At 44.6% G+C, this 20,458-nt stretch overlaps 1 protein-coding gene and 1 long non-coding RNA gene across 3 annotated transcripts in view; one reads left to right on the forward strand and one right to left on the reverse strand.

Annotated features, from left to right (window-relative positions):
• Nucleotides 1-19,354, reverse strand: part of B4GALT5 (beta-1,4-galactosyltransferase 5) — a 70,118-nt gene extending 50,764 nt beyond the window's left edge. Inside the window, exon 1 of one of the 2 annotated variants that reach the window (XM_070589419.1) lies at nt 19,221-19,354. In XM_070589419.1, the coding sequence (XP_070445520.1) occupies nt 19,221-19,230 (10 nt within the window). In that variant the 5' untranslated portion in view covers nt 19,231-19,354. Of the gene's footprint in view, nt 1-18,624; nt 18,910-19,220 lie in introns of those variants that run through there. The other variant, XM_070589421.1, reaches the window with a different exon arrangement.
• Nucleotides 17,674-19,453, forward strand: LOC139078264 (uncharacterized). Its single transcript, XR_011531143.1, has 2 exons — nt 17,674-17,868; nt 19,291-19,453. It is a non-coding gene; the product is annotated as an uncharacterized lncRNA (long non-coding RNA).
• Nucleotides 19,454-20,458: the final 1,005 nt, after the last annotated feature.

Here is a 20,458-nt window from a genome sequence, read left to right on the forward strand (position 1 = left end):
AACTCAACATAACCAAATTTATCCTAATACTATAGAGGCGGCACAGACTCATCCAAGAGCAGAGGCTCTAGAAAGAAAGCAGGCTAGGGCTCACAACTCTACCGCACACAAGTGATATGACCTCGAACAAATTATTTAACCTCTCCAAGCCTTGGCCTCCTCATCTCTAAAACACCTACACCTCATGGAACGAGGGTGTTAATTAATAAGATAATACATGCAAAACATAGAAAGACTCCACAAACAGAAGCAGCACTAGCTGCCACCGTGATGTTGGGAGACAGGAAGATGGGCTACTGAGCTAGGAGGAGGAGAGAGAGAAATGCAAACTACTGATCAAGATAGTCGCCTCCGGAAACAGGGTTCTCAAACCCCACAGTCCCCATCTAAGTCACAGGAAAGACTGAAGACGGTGGGGGGGGAGGAAAAAAAGACTCACAGTTATGTGGGCTAAATGTTTCACTTTGTCACCCTTTGGTTAGCTAAAAATGTGTAGTCTATAGCAAGAAATCAAGAATATTTTGTGCATCAAGACAAAAATAGTCTAAAAGATTTCAGACAGGTATGGTGACTATATTTTCAAAATGCAAAACTAAGTGACATGGTCAGGGGAAATAATTTTTTTCCCCCCAAATGTGAATTTACTTATTGAAAAGTTTTATATAGCCCCTTCCCCTTCTCCTTTTCTTCTGAAACAATTCAGTCCTAAAGCCACGAGGTGGGGCCAAGCTAGGAAGGTATCCATGCCCAGGGTGGACAGGAGAGACACCGTGGACCACAGAGGGATGTCTGAGCACAGCAAGATGACAAGGGCTGCCCTACATGGAGTGTCAGAGCCAGGATGGGGAGGAGGGCATCCAGCAGGGAGCAGGGGGATGCCACGGTGGGGTCCCAGAGGCCAAGCAGAGGTGAGCGGAGTGTCCGCACAGGGAGGAGGGGTGGTGCAGGGCAGGCTGTCAGAGACCAAGCAGAGAGAGGAGGGCACCTGTGCCGGCAGACGGCCTGGTGCAGGCTGTGGGAACTCAAGTGGGTGAGGAGGAAGGACAGCCAGCAAAGAGAGTTGAACGACGGGGTGAGGACAATATCCAAACAGGGACTGGAGACAGAGCAGCATGCTTACACATGGGGGACTGATCAAACAAGTAAATATATTAAGGAAAGTGGGAGCTAGGATTCTCAGTGTCAGAAAATGGAGTTACAAATATGCAAAGGGAGAAAACTAGAATGAACCCAGGGGTGTGGGATTTAAACTGTAGATACTGTGGGAACTCACAGTTTTGTATATATACATACTTCCAGAAATAAACATAGATGTCAATGTGTGCATGTGCGGGCGTGCGTGTGTGGGTATGCACACATACATTCCATAGCTCTATATACAGACGAGGCCTAGAAGCCACAACACCCTAATAGCAACGAGTGCAGCCAGCACCCAGATCCCAGCTTCTAAACACTCCTTCTTCACGCAAAAGAATCAGAGTTCTTTGGAGAAATAGTTGATTCCAGGTCTGGGGTAAGGAAAGCACAAGATGTGCCTAGAACATCTTGTTATTCCAGAAAGTAAGGAAGTGTTCAACAATGATGGGGACATGTTCAAAGGACAGATGCCAGGACAAAGGGGTTCCCATTGGCCTAAGCAGGACAATTGAACATCAACATAAAGAATGATAGTAACAGATTAAAACCACAAGCCCACGCTGATAAAAATAAACAAATAAAATTGAAAAATTAAAAAGTATGGGTCCATAATGACTGACAGAAAAATAAATAAATAAATAAATAAATAAATAAGTAGAAGAATAAATACATTGAAAACTCTGATGAAGAACAAGGTTATATAGTTTTAAAAGTACCTCCCCACAAAATACATACTGATTACGAAAGGGGAAACAGCTACTTTACGATGGAACAACTGGGCAGACGCCTCGCCAATCAAGCCATCAAAGTGAACATCGTCAGTAATGCGACAAATCTCAATCCTGCACCACCCAACAGGATGCATCAAAAGGACGGAACGTCACTTCCGTGGTTTTGCTGCCAAAGATGCATAACCTGAAACTAACCACAAGGAAATATCAAACAAACCCAAAGTGAGGGACACGCTACAGAACACCTGGCATGTCATCCTCAAAAGTGTCATGAAAGTTACAGAGAGACCGAGGAATTTTCCAGCTTTTCCTGAAGGAGACTAAACAAACACTAAGGAACACAATGGACGGTTCTGAACTGGATCCCTTTGATACAAAGCACATCACTGGGACAACTACCGAAACCGTCCTGGGGTCGGCGGATTAGACGGCCGTAAGGGTAAAGGATCCGTGTAAAGCTCAATGGTTGGACTGTCCTTTGTTGGAATGTCCTTGTTTGTTGAAAAACACACCCTAGTATTAGGGGGCGATGGGACATCATGTCACCAAATGATTCAAGAAAAAGTCACTATAACATATTTGCAACTTTTCTCTAAGTCTGAGATTTCAAAACTTTTTAAAAACTGTTTTTAAAAACTTTCACATGTTGTCTTACAGTCAGTTCTGCTATAATGCTTATTTTGAAAGTGCACATTTGTTCCAACACAACTGATATATTTGGGACTAATAATGAGTATAACTGGAATTTTGCATCTGCATATGTGCAACGTTGCCCATGAGGAAAACCCAGACAACTACACCCAGCTGAACAGACACACACATCAAAGACCTACCAGCGACCACAGTTCACTGAGTGGGGACACCATACAGACCTGATGTACGACCCTCAGTACTATTTCAGGACAACTCTTTCCACCACGTCACGGTAACTCCCACGCTGCACTCTTCCTGGCGCCCACTTTCACAAGTAAACCTCAGCTCTTTCTCAGAGTAAAGGGCCCTTTATGGTTTTTCTTAACCATTTTACATGTATAAAACTGCACTGTTTTTATTAGGTTCCTTTTTTTTTTAATGTGTCACTAATGGAGCTTTTGAGTGTTGTGTGCCTAACCTCATTTTTCCCATAAGCTCTATGGTTTTTACTCAATAATCTTGTAAAGCATGGTGATTTTTAGGAATACTTACATTAAGTTATAGCAGAACTATTTAATATAATCACATTTACAGAAAACAAATTGCATGACATCAAGGGTACCCCCATCTGTACGCATAGGTATTTAAAAAAAGAGCGTGGGAAGAAAGTATCACATTTAGTTTCAACCTAATCATCTCCAACAACTTGGAAGTGAAGGAACAATATGCTGAGTTTTCATTACGTCTAATGGTCCGAGGTGGGGTCTTCCAAAGGGCCAGGGGCGCCAGGTCAGCCCAGAGGAGGCCACGCAAATGAACCTGAACTACACACTCACTTCCTGTAACTGCAGATTTAGAGGGCAAGCTGTGTCATACAGCTATATTTGAAAAAACACAAAGGAAATAAAACAATGGCAGTAGTTAGTATATTCAATGCGGCCAGGGCAGCCCAACCCACCCGCTTTGGTTTCTGCTCAATTGATCTATCTTTGGGCAGCTTCTCAGTCATTCAAAGTCTAGTTACTGTTGACAAACTAGACAAAAAAAATACCAGAATTGAGAAAAATAATCACTAAGTATAAATATGTTTCTGAGAAAACCTTTATTTCTCCTTTGTAGAACCCAATCAAAGGGAGAGACGGATCAACTATTACACGTGCACATTGAATTAGCCACGCTATTACATCACTCAATGAAATCTGAAATTCTCTATTTAATTTTATTAATAATATTTAGGAATGACATTAAATCAACCTGACACCAAAGGGGTAAGAATTTCCCATCAAGTTTTCCACATATTGGTAAACACAGCAAGTATGTTTTCTTTATAGCTTTGCTTTCAAGGATCTCTTGCCAGAAATAATCTTATATCAAGACACTATGTTTAGTTTAGTGGGGGAAACACAGAACTAACCAGAAAAAGATGTTACAGCAAAGAGACTGTAAAAGGTTATTCCGACACAGACACAGCATTTACTAAATTGCCGCCACTCTTCTGGAAGCAATTCCCTCAGGCTAGCAGTTCCTAAGGTGCAAAATTTTCAAGTGTCTGTGTGTGTATAAAGATGAGAAGGAAACAAAGAAATGAAAACACTTGAGATGAAAAGATAATTATGAATAAATTATTGTAATTTCCTTTTATCATTCTTACAAGTTGATTTAATAGTTTAAAAATACTGTTCAACAGAACAAGGGCGGTAACATTTGTTAGATCCTAATTAAACATGGCTCACTTTGGAATGCTTCTGATGACAGAAGCTTACATAAATAATCGACGGGTAAGTCTGCTCAACCATCACAACGAAAAAAGGTGGTTTTTCACACATACAATACGATCATAAACTACAGCTTCAATCTATGCAGACTGTTTTACTATTTTAACTACAGAACTATTAAATTAATAGGACAATACTAAAATTAAATTGGTGGTATTGTTAACATGTGGCAACTGGGGAATGTTACTAAACATAAACCACAAAATCTATGCCAAAACAAGTCCTAAAAGAGGTATTTTTGCCATTCTTTTCCCTTGCAAGCTTTGCACTGGCCTTGGCCAAAGCTGACGCAAATAGTTACAGAAATTAGCAATATATTCTCAGCAAAAAGGCCAAGGGAACCAAAAGAACACAGGTGGTAGACACGCGAGCAGGAACTGCCTGCTCCCAGGGCTCCTCAGAGACTTCAGCATCCTCAGCCTCGGCACCTGCTCCTCCAGCCCCGCGGAGCCTTCGAGGTAACCCCACGGCACGCAAGAGGATTACCCTCTGCAAACAAGCTGGCTGGTGGTCTGCCAGCTCCGAATTTCCGGGGTTCAAATGAAGGACGGGATAACGGAAAAAATGAAGCCCTCTGGAAACCTGGATGGGATCAACTGCTGCCAGCCTGCTCTCCCAGGTACCACTGCACAGAGGTGCCAGCATTAGCACGAGTGAAAGTCGCTTCCCTTCCCCCTCTCCTCCCGCTGAGCACCGCGATTACGGGATGGTGACCGGGGAGGGGACATTTATCGTCGAATACCTCACTAGTACTAAAACTTGCAAACACCAGACAAATATTCTCTCCTTTAATCCTCACGATAATCCTATATTTATATACTGTTTGTCTTCCCTTTGTACATATTAAGAAATGCTCGTTTAGGTAACTGGATCCACAAGACATCTGAACTGAAATAAAATCCAATTATCCAAAAGCTTTAAAAATCTGGGTTATTAATAAACCTAAGCCTGTACTTATGTTTTGTTTTATTTCCTTTTGGGGGATACATTTGGGGCCCTGAATTTCACCTTTATATTTTTCACATATATAAAGGTCACATCAAAAAATTACCTTTGTTCATGGGGGTCCATTATACTACTCATTCCACTTTTGTATATGTTTGAAATTTTCTATAATAAAATTAAATGATTAAGGAATAAATTATCTTAAACATAAAGCTGCCCAAAAGAGTAACTCTTACCCAGGGTTAATTTCCCCCAGTGCCAAACGAAATTCAAATAAATCCAAATCTTCTATTTCACACAACTCTTAAGATTTCTGAATACTTAAACCCAGAACGAAAAAGGCAGGCATGCCAAGTCAACAATGAAACAAAATCAGGTCAAATCAAAACCAAAACATTTCACCTCCTCCCACTCTCACATTCGGATTCAGACAAACACACACACACACACACACACACACACACACACCGGCACAATGAAGGATTCCAGCTGGCCTTCCAGACAAAGCAACTGATGGGTGCTGGCCTAGCACTAGTCAGCTCAAGCTTTTACTGAAAAAATAATCTCAGCAATAGAGGCAAGATTATTTCTACCTTCCACCCAATAGCACGGAGCATACAGATGAGCTATGTATGAATAACAGACTTACTCTGCCTACCATCTATATGTACTCCCAATTTCAGAAGGTGTTTCTTCCTCATTTCTCCTTGGAAGAAGTAAAATATAAAACAATTTCTCATTTCCTAGGCAAAAACTACCTCTCAAATTAAAGACTGGTGAGAATATTCAAGACATAAAGGTATAGTTCTTATCATAAATTTGAAAACACTAAAGCCATCAACCTAAATAGTCTTCTAACTAAAAATTAGAAGTAATGTTCTTAGTAACGTATAAGAATTATTGTATCTGCTTCATCCTGAATGAGGACTCACTGTTTTCCTACATTTGTCAATTTTTTCACCTAAATTTCTTTTTTTTTAAAGATTTTATTTCACCTTTTTTCCCCAAAGCCCCCCAGTACATAGTTGTGTATTTTCAGTTGTGGGTCCTTCTAGTTGTGGCAGGTGGGACGCCACCTCAGTGTGGCCTGATGAGCGGTGCCACGTCTGTGCCAGGGATTCGAACCAGCGAAACCCTGGGCCACCAAAGCAGAGCGCACGAACTTAACCACTCGGCCACGGGGCCGGCCCCTAAATTTCAGGTTTAGGTACAAGACAAACCATTAATACATTCATTTGTGACTTGTAATTTTAAAACATCATACACATGCCACATAAGGCACAAAGCACTTAAAAGGATTAAAACGCATGTTGAATCCTAAATGGGCAAAGCTTAAAACTCCTACTTGCCATCTGCCCGCAAACCAGACCCCTACATAACCAAACATCTGACTGTGTTGGGCGTAATTAATCTGAAACTGTGCTATGAATACTTTTATCATAATTAACATTTTTACAAATCCATCATGTTTGCATTTGATCCTTCTAGTTCGTCACCTAAAGTGTTAAAAGTCAGCACAGCAACTTTTAACACACCCGAATGAGGAGGGAGCCGGCTGGTTGTGCTTTTCAGGACCTCAGATCTGTCCACCTCCACTTTACCTCACTGACTCAACAAATAAATATTTACTGAGCATCTGCTGTGTGCCAAGACAGTGATCTAGGCAGGGAGGCAACAAGGAACAAGAGAGACAAGGCCTATGCATTTAATACTGAATCAGAGGTCTGAGGATGGGCAGGAGTAGAGGAGTCAGCCAGTGGAAAGGAAAAGGTAAGAGCTTAGTCTATGCTGGAAACCAGGCGGAGGCCCGTGTGTCTGGGGGGAAGGGAGGGGAGTGGCATAAATGAGGCTGGAGAGGGAGGCGGAGGCCAGATTACCAAAGGCCTTGTCATCTACAATAAGGAGTCTGAACTTTATCCTAAGAGCAATGAAAGCCTGTGAAGGGTAGGAGACAAATTCATCATGACTGACAAGTGTTCCTGGCACCTACTCAGTGCTGGACTTCTGTTCGAAGTCCGCACTCTTCTGGGGGAAGGGGAGAGGCCTCAGCAGGTAAATGCACCCCTCCTCCCTTGGTCCAGAGAGCATCCGTGTTATTAACAAACTTCAGGTCACTGCTCATCACCGTCACCTTGACGCTCTTTGGGAGATAAAGAGCAGAAACACTCCCTGTAAACATGACCACCACCAAGAACCAGCACAACCAACTGGCCCAATGGGGTAAGAAATTAAACTAAACGTCTTCCCAAGAATTTCTTAAAATTTGCTTTGCTGTCTTTAATGTCTACAACTAAAATATATTCACTGTTATTCCTAGCAATTAAGGAAAGTTACCAATTGACCACCAGTTGACCTGACCCTCAATTAAACATATCCATCCAGGAGGATAAAATCACTCAAAACAGAATTTTTTTTACTAAAGTGAAGCCGTGCTCCCTATCTGAAGGCTTAAAAAGTAGCAGAGCTACGGTGTCTGCCTCACTCATCTCTGTGCCCCCACGCCTAGCCGACTACAGGGGTGTAACATGCAGAGGTTACATTAACAAAGTCAGCTCTGAGAACACAGCCAAATCAGGCAAACACAAAGACAAGTTTGTACTTTTTTCTTTTGTCACAGGTCCCAAAACATAAAAATTTTTTAAGTACCCACCTGTCTTTAATCACTACCATTATCACTCACATTTAGAGAAATACATTTGCAGTTCAGCTGACACCAGGAAAAAAAATCCCATTGCCAAATTTTACCATGTCAGAGTTGCAGGAATCCAGCAGGTTTTACATGTTAGATTTTTCTATTTCCTCATTCTTTAGCACTCTCTTCATTTTCTGTAATGCTCCAAAGGAAACAGGAAAAAAAAATCCCATGCTCACATCACACACCTGCTGGTCATCCAGGGACCATCCTGGCAGCCAGTTCTCATCGCCACCTGCTATCCTGTGCCTGGCCGTGGACCAGGGAGGCATGGGGAAATAGAACGCTCTGGTGAATAAAGACTTACCAATTTCCAAAGAATCAGAAAACAAAAAAACCACGCTTGGTACCAAACCCAAAGTCACGCCTCCAGGTCTTCCTTCTAAGCACCACCACTTATTACGAAGTAACAAACTAGAAAAGGTGCTGGTTAATGGAGATTCCGGGCCAACGACAGGCCAAGGAATACCTACTTTTCCCCATCTTCAAAGTCATCAGGTCCTTTCATTTCTGAATGGAAAAAAATGAGCCCAGTGTTTCATTAACTATGTTCACCAATATATATAGTATTTTCCAAATTTCTCTTCTATATCATACGTTTAATCAGTAAACTGTATTGTCCCCAACACCAAACACATGGAACCCCAACATCTGGTCCTGTCTGAGATGGACTTTCAGAGAACTGCAATTAGAAGCAGAAAACATTGACATTTCAGTTATATTCCAGTCCTACTGAACAAAATAATCAACAAACAAAAAACACCAAATAAGATACGGACAGTTCCTCTTTAATCAGAAAAGGTCTTCAAACACTTGAAATATCTGACGGTATCTGCAGAGCATGGCAAGTTTGGCAAACAGAGTGACCTTTTAAAGACAAAGAATCAGAAATCAAGAAACCAGCATCAAACTTAAACACGTAAGAGCAAGATAAACCAAAACACCTTGACCATTGCTTCCTCCGAAATCAGAGCAGTAGCAAATTGTGTAATAAACGCCTACCAGACCTTTGTGGACAGAAAATGGAATGGACGCACCATAAGGGACAGCGTGAAGTGATAATACTTAGAGAGCGGAGTATATTTTTAAAAGTACAAACAAAAGAAAAAAAATAGATAAATTGGACCTCATTCAAATTAAAAACTTCTGAGAATCAAAGGACACTATCAAGAGAGTAAAAAGAAATGACAATCCATAGAATGGGAGAAAATATTTGCAAATCACATATCTGACAATGCTCTGATATTCAGAATACATAAAGAACTCCTAACAACGCAACAAAAGACAATCCAATTAAAAAATGGGCAAAGGACCAGAAGAAACATTTCTCCAAACAAGATGTACAAATAGCCAATAAACACATGAAAAGATGGTCGACATCATTAGTCATTAAGGAAATGCAAAGCAAAACCACAATTTCACACCCACTAGAATGCTTATACTTAAAAAAAAAAAACACAACAGAAACAGAAAACAACAAGTGTGGGGCTGGCCCGGTGGTGCAGGGGTTAAGTGCCCACGTTTCGCCGGTTCAGATCCCGGATGCAGACACGGCACCGCTTGGCACGCCATGCTGTGGTAGGCGTCCCACATAGAAAGTAGAGGAAGATAGGCACGGATGTTAGCTCAGGGCCAGTCTTCCTCAGCAAAAAGAGGAGGATTGGCAGCAGTTAGCTCAGGGCTAATCTTCAGCAAAAAAAAAAAAAGAAAAGAAAACAACAAGTGTTACCTAGGATGTGGACAACCTGGAACTCTCACTGCTAATGGGAATGTAAAATGTGCAGCCACAGTGGAAAAGTCTGGCAGTTCCTCAAAAAATTAATTAGAATTACCATACAACCCAGCAATTCCACTCCTAGGTCTATACCGAAAAGAACTAAAAACAGGGACTCAGAGACTTGTATGCCAACGTCCACAGCAGCATTATTCACAACAGCCAAAAGGTGGAAACAATTCCACTGTTCGTCAACAGATGAATAAACAAAATGCGGCGGTAGATACATACGATGGAATACCATTCAGCCACAAAAAGAATGCAGCTGTGACTCCTGGGACCACATGCAGGACCCTTGAAACATCCTGCTACGTGAAATGAGCCAGACACAAAAGGACGAATACTGTACGACTCCACTTCTACGAAGTGTTTAGAAAAGGTAAATTCACAGAGACAGAGAGTGCATTAGAAGTGACTGGGGTGGAAATGGGGAGTTATTGCTTAACGGGAAGAGAGTTTCTGTCTGCGGTGATGAAAATTTTGGAAATACTGCTGATGGTTGCATAACATTGTGAAGGTAATTAATGCCAACAAATTGAACACTTAAATACATGGCAAACTTTATGCTATACATATTTTACAACAAAAAACAAGTAGCCAAAAAAAAAGTACACAGTTTTGGGCAAAATGAATTCAAAGTCATTCAAAGTCGGATTAATACAAGTAGCATTCCCTCCCCCAAAGCAAATGCAATCCAAGAACGAGAGGCCGGCTTGCCCACAGGACAGTTTCTTCGTTCATTTCATTAAATGTTTAAGTGCATACAATGTGCTGGGCACCATCCTGGACACAAGGTAATCACCACCCAGAACACTGCCCCATCGTCACTCTATAGGTTATGAGGATACGGATAAAATGAGTGTATCTTCAAAAGTTAAAAGATTAAAAGCTTTTATTTGAAATACACGGATTCAAAATGAGTACCTCAAGAATCCTAACGCCAGCCTACTATCTTCTTTGGTCCATCTGGTGTAACCTCCTTAAGTTGGCAATTTTGTCATTTTTCTGAACTGGAATAAAGAATTTTTCTTTTTTTTACTACACAAACATGACCACGACACAGCATTCAGAAAAATGCCTTTTTCTGACCCTCACAAGCCAGTGAGTGATCTGCTGATCAGAAAATAATATACATACATCTCAGTCATGAATATAATTTAGGCTTGGTGCCCAAAAGCAGAACTCCTCAAAATGGGGTAACGGGCAGTTCTATGAAGAAAAAAGTGCTCGTTTTTCATCTTTCTAAGTTTATGGTTGCTCAACATATGAGAATTAAGCAAAAGGTTTAAATGTCTAATAATCATACTTTTAGGACCACCTGGAGGGAGAAAAAAACCTCCCCTCTTTACTGATATTTAAATGTTTTACAACTCTTTTTATTTTTTTTTAAATTGAGGTCCCATTGGTTTTTAACACCGTGTAAATTTCAAGCATACATCATTATATTCCAACTTGTGTAGACTGCATCGTGTTCACCACCAAAAGTCCAGTTGCCATCCGCCAGGGTACACATGTGCCCTTTACCCCTTCGCTCTCCCCTCCCCCACCCCCTCACTAACCAACAATCTGTGCTCTTTAATAAAAATAATAAACAGTTGCGCTCCCCAGTACACCCTAGATTAATCTAAGTTTTACAACACAACCCTGAGCTCTCCTACAAGGCACCCTTTCCTGTACCTGAGCCTCCACAACATTTTTCATCTGCATAATTAGGCCACTGATCGCCTCAGAGAGCTGTTCATAATTGATGACAGTAACTAAGGACCAGCTTGCTTTCTAGCGGCCACAAAGTACCTGGCCATCTCGTAACCTGGGACAGGAGAGAAACAATGCCTAGAGTCCAATAATTGCTTATCAAACTAACAAAAGGAAAGGGGGAGGAGAATACGAGAAGAGACAGCACTTTCAATTATTCAACGTCATTCCCATGCCTGGGAAACACACTGAATTCACGAGATCAGCAGGAGGTATGAACGTTCTTCAGTAGAAAGCCACAATATAAAAAGAAGTACTGGCTCAAAATGTAATATGGATTCGTTTTCATTTAACATCTAATTACCCAGAGGAGTGAGGATGCGGCAGGAGTTAATGAGTCCTGGGCTCCAGTTCGTGCTTCAAAGCAGAAGTGTGAAGCTAGAGGAAAGAACTTACTTAGCAGATTAAAACTTAAAAAGATCACCCAGGGGACAAAAAAAGGGGAGAAAAAAAAAGAAAAAAGCGGGAAAAAAAAAGAAAAGGTCATAATATCCCGAAGATATTCCCATAAAATTCTTTTAGTTTTTTTCCTTTTGACCAAGACAACACAAAAGTTTTTTTTTCCTTTCTTTGTCAAAACAATTTCAAAGAGAGACTTCAAGTGTAGAAATTCTAAGTCTTCCTTTTCGGGCAAATGTGCTAAAACCATAGCACTGCACGGTGTGAACGGCTCCATGCACCGCAGAGGGAAACTGATGTGACAATGCACACCCACAGGGCAGCACCCGCAGCGGCGGCGCAGGGCTCCACTGAAGGCGGGAGACCAAGCAAATGGGGAATCAGAACTTCTCAAAACAGGGTGTCTACTTGACAAGAAGTTACTATTTCTTCTTCTGCTCCAGTTCACACTTGCTCAGAACCATGTAACGTCACATCTAAAAGGGACTCTAGAATCTGTCCCATGCCCTCAGTTTATAGATGAGAAAACTGAAGTAAAAGTTTGGATCTAGTTATTGGTAAAGTCGGACTGGGGCCCAATCCTCCCAACTCTCGATTTAGTACCAGCATTAGACCGAACAGACATGTCCTATGGTCACAAATCATAATTACAAACATGGGGAGCTTTGTGTCAAGCTCTGCGCTAAGCCATTCTACACGCATATTCCTCTTCACGCCCCTAACAACCCTCAGGAAGATAGTACCCTCTAAATGGCAGATTAAAAAACTGAAAATAACTTGCCCATTCAGTCAAGGTTGATTCAAACGCAGATCTGGCTGATTTCTGTGTTAACGTTCACTCCTATTCTAGAGTCCTTACCACAGCGCACAGGGTCCTACGTGGTATAACCCCTCCCACTACCATCCTGTCACTCACAAAAATCCAGTCAACCTCCGCTCAAGCTCATCCTGCCTCAGGGCCTTTACATGTGCTGGCCGTCCCCTATCCCCACGCCAACCACCACCCCCAGACGTGTGACTGGTTCTACCCCTCCAAGTCAAACAGCCCTCTTCGAGGAGGCTTTCCCTAACCACTCAATCTAAAGCAGACCCCCAGTCAGGCATGCCCCTACCTGAAACTGTCTCGTAGAGTGGACTGTCTCCCCATCAGAATAAAAGCACCACAAGGACAAAAACCTCCCACTAGCATGAAAGCACCATGATGGCAGAAATGTTCTCCCTCATTCACTTCTAGACTGCCCAGTACTCAAGAGTCTCTGAGGAGAGGCGGCACTCAAAACAACTATTAGCTGAATATAGCTACGGAGGCCTTGTCTGAACCTCCATTCATCAGGGGCATCATACAATTCAGCAACCGCTTACTTACTATCTTCTATTTTCCTCTGGTTGCTTCTTGTGATTCATCTCATCTTTTCAATCATGTTGTATGTGCCTCAAGGCTATCTTATAATTCGCAACTTTGGGCAAGTTAACGACTCAACCTGGGCTTATAAGAACATCTATAAAGTGAAAAAAGCAGTCAAAAGTCTAGAATTCGCTATGTCCCATCGCTGCTAACATGACAGGCAGACATTCAAATACTGGATTATTACTGACCCACAGATCTTACATTTTTTTAATCTTCTCACAACTTTCTACAAAAATACACCTAGTCTGCAAAGGAAGCCATATCGATACTTGGCTGGATCAGAAACTAAAGACTAAAGACCGACTACCCTTTCACCGCCCTCTTCTCATGACAGCTCCAGTAACTTCTAAGCCGACGCCCAACCTGTCTGCTTCTGATTATCCTTCATCTCGACCAAGCTTAACCTCCAGCTTTCTCTATTTCTTTGTCAGGCCTCAGCAGCATCACATTCCTTACTTCTGCTTGCTAACGTTTCATTTGCTTTATACAGTTGGATGTTCCCAACACACCTCCCATGATCTAAAAAGCTGCAAAATCAGGGGAGAAGTCAGTCAGCAGCATCCTGGCGGCTGTGCATGTGGAACTTCTACTCTCCCGAAGAGCTCTCAAGAGTCATGGCCACACACAGCCCCTCCTTCCTGGTGATTTATCAGCCCTGCTCCCACCCACTGGTCAAGCTCAGGGGGGAAAACGGCAGGACTGGAACAGAATCATCTACTGGCTAGAGCCTCGGCAGCCTGGGACGGTAACCGACACTGTCTGAACAGCAGCTTCCAAAGTTCGTCCAAGACTAGCATATTTTCACTGTTAAAGACATTTCTACTCCAAACCCAAAACTGTGTGTCCAACACAGCAAAATTCTGCAGAAAGGACATCAAAGGTCACCAAAGTCCTGGTCCAAAGCAATGCTGTTGAGTTTTATAACTTGGCCTTGTTCTCCAAATATGGTTTCCTTCTAAGAAGCCTGACACAACGCGATACTCAAAGAAAATAAATTTGAGTGAGCGCACGCAGTCGGACGTGGGGGGGGGGGTCTTTCACAGGGTGAGGCTTTTTAATTTTCTGAAATAAAACAGCTTACATTTCACTGTGTGTGTTTCACTCCAGAAAAACTCGGGAACAAAGTGCACTCAGGCATTTAGAGGGCATTTGCATGTGAGGAACAGCAACAAAAGGCTATTTTCATATTATACTTCACTGAGGGGAATCTGAAATTCTTCTATGGTTATTAGAAAAAGCTGCATTTGATTATATAAAACATCTATCTTATCTAAAATCTTAGGTCCAATATTTGTACAGAATGTGAATGAACTGTCAACTTTCTATATGTACAAACATCTCATTAAAAGTTTTATTAAGATGAAGTTCCGGTTTTTCCAACAGCTTTGGTTTCTGTGCCAAGTATAAGATCAGAGAATCAAGTGACTTGCTCAAGGTCATTTGGTCAAATCGGGTGGGGTCAGAATCGCTGTTTCCTGCCTTCCAGAGGCCAGCCATCAGTCAAACTTTTCTCCGAACTAGGCAGGCCAAAAGGGAAAAATCGTTCCCCATTTCCTTTCCTCAATAATCAAAGGACAAAAGAAAAATTAGTTTCAATGGTAGAACTTTACTAAAATTTCATCAACGCATAGAACATCACCTCTAACTGTACACAGGCACCTGTCTCAAAATCAGTATATATTTTAACAATTTGTAACCTCTATCCAACCTTGCCCTACGATAGCACCATAAACTCATTATGATGTTTTTAAACCATCACTTCATACGTACATCTATAAATAATTCACTTCTCTTATCTTCTAAAAGACCTGGTCAGACTACAATATGGAAGTACTCTGAGCTCTTAGATTTTTTTTTTAAGTTAAAAGATCACAAATAAGTTCAAAGTTTTCTTCAGAACCCCGAAATGAAAAGGGCTATTTCAACAGTTCAGGTGAAACAAGTGATTACGTAACCGAGACTCAGCCAGGCTGCGGGGGGGGGGGGGGGGGGGCGGACGGAGAGGAGAGGGATGTAAGCTTTTTATCGCTGGATCACCTTCCTCCCTCTTCCTTTTTCAAATCTACCACCTCCCTCACACTTTCTGCCCCATCCTTTCATTTCTACTTTTAAACTGCTGATATAAAACACTACTTTTAAATTAATAACAAAAACATAATGTCCAATGAAGCCATATTTAAAAATCATTAACTGGATTGGGATGAGGATATTAAACTAGCCCAGAGCACTCTGTATTTGTTACAAACATACTACACCCATATTTAGTAACATTCCAATTTCCTAGGTCAAAGGGTACCATTACCCCCATTTCAGGTGACCCACAAGTCCAGGAAAATTTCCCTTTGCTCTCAGACTATGATCCATATTAAAAGCTGGCATGAGATCTCAAAAATACTAAGTTAATAGTTAGGCTGAAATTGTGGCTAGGTTATATTATACATGAACAACTTTAAAACATTTATAACTAACGTGACTTTTCTCTTATCTCAAACTCAAGTCTACCTGTCTCTGAATATAGTTGTAACTCACTCTTGGACTAATGATTTCTCTTTAGCCTTTGAGCGAAACGTGGCCACAGGGTATACAAAGCAACTCGAAAGCAGGACTGGAAAAAATTAAACCTGGAAGGAAATACAAGTCTGACACTTTCCATGATGCCAGAAAACAGAACTATCATTATTTGGAAATGTATTAGCCGATATCCAACTGTTTTTGACCTGCCAAAACCCAAATTTCATATGGTTCAACCTAATGTTATTTTCCAAGCTCATTTTAATAACTGTCTCAAATAAGGTCTTCATAGCCCAAGGCACATAAAACCTTCTATTTCTCTAGATTGCCTTAACCTTTTGAAAAGATTTGCCACCCTCTGTCCAAAGCTGGTCATTTGAAAAACTGAGTTCATTAAAAGGAAAGCCAAGAAAAAATAAAACCACTAGGCTGAACGCAACCTGCTTGTGAGGACCCTAAAACCACTTTTTTAAAAAACTGCCCTCTCCACCTCTCCCCTTTGCCACCAACAGAATTTGAATCTTAAGCAGATCTGTCCTTTACAAGACCTACATTTAAGGAGAAACCGGTGAAAACTTAAGTGCTTTGCATCTTTTCCAGTTATTATTCATACAGAAATCTAAGCGTGGTAGTAGCCCATCGATTTACACTGGGGTTCCACTGACCTAAAAATCTACCATTCAGGAATTTTAATTAAGTTGGTAAGTTCCATTTCTGTCAGAGAGTCTGGCTTCTAACCTTTCTAATCAAAAGGGTGATTACCATCCCAGTGGGATATATTTCTCCATTTAGATATGGCTGATATATGCACCCACACCAGAAATAACCTGTCACTTTCACAAAAGGGGTTATGGCTCCAAGACTGCCTAGAGATCCAAACCCATCATTTCACACCCAGTTTTATTATACGCTAATATCCAATATGCTAATGAATTCTTTTCTCAATTAATTCCACTAATTACTCACCTATTCTTGTTCTGCCAAAATTCCTATCTACTCATCTGCTCCAGCAGGTCACATCCTGTGCCTTCCTAGAGGGACGCTTCTCCTAAGACACCTCACAAATTGTTAGGGTAACCTGATGCTGCCTGTTCCTTCTTCCTGGATCTAGTTTACAGTAGAAATCATTAACATTAACCACCAAATGAAATATGCTCTTAAAAAAAAATCAGGAGATACTCTCCTGCTCTATCTAGAAATTTCTCTATTCAGCTAGTTCAGTGTTGACAGATCAACAGAGAATGGTACTAGTCATGATTACAATCCAAAAGAGCATTTCCCTCCGGTTAAATCACCAACCCTTTCCGAATATCCAAATAATCCAGACTTTTCATAGAAGAATTTAGTCTCCTTGCCCCACCCCCAACAGCATCTTCTGATCATTTCTCACCCTAAACTGAGGTTCTCTCCCGAGCCCTGTGCTGATGCCTAGTCAGGCAAATATATTCCTTAACCCTTCCATCTACTCCCTTCTTTCTCTAAAGTTACCTATAATAACCTTTTTTTTTGAAAACTCGCTATGCACCGGGTATAGTGATAAGGGCTTTAAAAGGGAATTTATCTACTTCGGCCCTTAAAACCCTATGAGGTTAAGAATTGTACCCCCATTTTACAGAAGAGAAAAGGTGAGGCTTAATAACTTGCCCAAGGTCATACAGGGCAGGGATTGGAATCCAAGTCTGACCTCAATGTCCTCTGACCTTAACCCTCATGCTGTATTTCCTGCTAGCAATCTCTTTCTTTATGTCCTAAGTGTCTGCTCTCTGGTCTTACAAAGCCTATGGCTGGGCAGAGCTCAGTTTCTCTGGAGGCCCTTTCCTTTAAAGGACATGCCTTTCAGAAGAATGAGTACCCATTGCATCTTTTCTCCACGCTCCTCCTTCCCACCTGGCACCACTTCCCCAAGGCCCTTAATCATTATTTCCTCCTCTAGGGCCCATGTAAATTTCCCCTCTGTCCCCACAGCAGACACCATGGGATACTGAAGAGCCACCTTCTACCCTCAAGGCTAGGAGAGGGCAGAAGTGCAAGAAAGGAAGAGCCCAGAGCACCCCTTCCCCGAGCCTCAGGCAGGAGGAAACTGAGGCAGAAGATGGATGGAAGGGGAGGTGGGATTTGAGGAGGGAGAGGGGGGAAGGGGGAGGAGACGACAAGGGTGTGCCCTCGGGGGTAGGCAGGGCAGGGGGGGTCGGAGGTGGGGAGGAGGGGTGGGACCTCAGGGGTTAGGAGATGGGATGGGGGTGTACCTCCACACGGGGGGAGGGTGCCACCCGGCGAGGAAAGGGATCCGGCCACTCGGAAGAGAACGTGTGTGCCGGGGAGGATGACCTGGCGGTGGAGGTAACCGGGGAAAGTGGAGGGAAGAAAGGGCGGGGGGGGGGGGGGCAGGAAACGGCGGAGTCACCGGGAGGAAGGAGGGGAAGGATGGATGGGAACCGGGAAGGTGGGGCGCCTGGAGACCGGGGCACCGGCTCGGCGAGGCGGGTGGGCGGGGGGCGGCGCGGCCGGGGTGCGCGGAACGCCGGGAGGGGGCTGGCGAGCCCCGGGCGGGGATCGAGGAGCGGGAAGCTGGTCCAGGGAGACAGGGCGGCGGAGGGGGCGTCCCCGCGCGAAGCGGAGGCACGGCCGGGGTCCCCCGGGGATGGGGTGGGGAGAGCAGGGTGGGCGGGAGGCCGGCGGGCGGAGGCGGTTCCGGAGCCCGGCGGGGCGCAGGGGGCGGGAACGTCCTGGCGTCCCCCCGAGGGCCAGGCGTGGGGTCTCCCGCGGGTCGGCCGGGTCCCCGCCGTCGTCCCGGGGGTCCTCCGAGGCCAGGCGGAGCCCGGCCTCCCGGAGCGGCCTCCCCCCGGCCCCAGGCCCCCTCCTACCTATGCCGGGCGCCACATAGACGAAGTAGAGCAGCGAGGACGACAGCGAGAAGAAGAAGAGCGCGGCGAGCAGCGAGCGGCGCGGCAGCCGCAGCAGCCCCCGGCGGACGCGCATGCTGCAGCCGGGCCGCCGCGCCTGGGCCGGGCCGGGCCTGCTCCCGCCGCTCCCCGCGCGCCGCCGCCTGGGCCTCGGCCACCCGCGCGCGGGCCTCGCTGGCCGCCGCTCGCCGCCGCCGCGTCGCTGCCAGCCGCCCGCCGCCGCGGGCCGGGCCACATGAAGCGGGCGGGGGCCGGCGCGGCCCGAGCGAGCGCGGCGCCGCGGCGGGGCGGAGGGCGGGGCGGGCGGCGGGCGGCGGGCGGGGCCGGGCCGGGGGCGGGGCCAGCGCCGGACGCCGTTGCCCCCGCCCGCCGACCCCCGCCCGGCCCCGCGGGGAACGCGGCCGCGTGGCGATCGCCCCTCGCCCGGCTCCGAGGGCCTCGCTCGAGCGCAGGCGTGGGCGCGCGTGGGCGCCCGGGTCCCGGAGCCCGGCGGCCGACCGCGGCCCCCAGCTGCGGCGGGAGAGCTGGGATCATAGGCACGAGGGCTCCGTGGTCACCTTCATTCATTCCTTCTTTCCTTCCTTCGTTTACTGGTTTACCGCGTGTGGAACGCCGGACGTACGCCAGACACTGTTCTTGGTGCTGCGGATGCTGCAGAGAACAAAACGGCCAAAATCTCCGATTTCTTGCAACTTGCGTTCAGATGGGAGGAGAGAAAGAAACATATCGGTTCATAATATCAGATACTGATAAGTGATATGAACACAATAAAACAAAAGAGTGTGTCGGAGGCGGGCTCCTGTGGTCAAGGAAGGCCTGACTGAGCAGCTCACATGAGCTGAGACATAAAAGGGTGAACAGCAGGTGCAAAGGCCCAGAGGTAAAAAAGCCTGATCTGCACGCGGGTAGACTCCCAGGCCAGCATGGATAAAATCCAGTGAGGCAGGGAGAGCTGCAGGCAGCAGGCGGGAGCTCTAGGCAGAATCATAAGGAGTGCAATGATAACAGTGATGTAATTGCTAATAGTTAGCAATGTGGCTTTACTTAGCTCATTAAATCCCCACAAAGGCCCTGAGACCCGTGCTCTTGTTATTACTGTTGTAAAAATGAGGAAACCCAGGCTCCTAAAGGGAGAAGCAATTCACCCAAGCCTTGCAGCAAGGGCTAAATCAAGATTGACCTGTCTCCCAAGACAGGTCCTTGGCCGCTAGGTTACAACTTCTTCAGCATTCCAGCCGGCTCCTATTCGCATCTTTCAGGCAAACTGGTATCCTACCCCACAGGATGGTGTGAGACCATATCCAAAATGTTGCCTTAAGATTGGCCCCGCCCAGAAGCCCTCCAAAGGCACTGAGCAGTCCCTGGAGACTCATGGTGAGGGCCCGGAGAACCAGCCCCAACTTCAAGAAGCTGCCAGCAGCAGTGAGGCGGCAGATGTTCCCTGTGTAGACACGTCTGAACCTGGGGCACTGTCTTGGAAGGCCAGAAGCAGTCCGGAGGAGAGAGGACTTTGCAGGGATTCTGTGAGAACCAACAATAATCCTGCTTTATACTCCTAAAGTGATTTATACTTTTTATGGGTTTCCTTGATCCTTTAAGTGAGGGTAGTATAGCTAGGCTGCCCAGGGTTCTTGACTCCCAACTCATCCACTCATACCTGAGTGACCTTAGGCAGGTTGCTTAACCTCTCTGTGCCTCTCAGTAAAATGGGGGACGTTTTTAGTAACAACCACATCAGGTTGTTGTGAGGAGTTGAGTCATACATCCAAAGGCTGGCACGTAGTGAGTGCACGCA

Source organism: Equus przewalskii, chromosome 21 (assembly GCF_037783145.1).
Source record: "Equus przewalskii isolate Varuska chromosome 21, EquPr2, whole genome shotgun sequence".
In the NCBI taxonomy this organism is placed as follows: domain Eukaryota; kingdom Metazoa; phylum Chordata; class Mammalia; order Perissodactyla; family Equidae; genus Equus; species Equus przewalskii.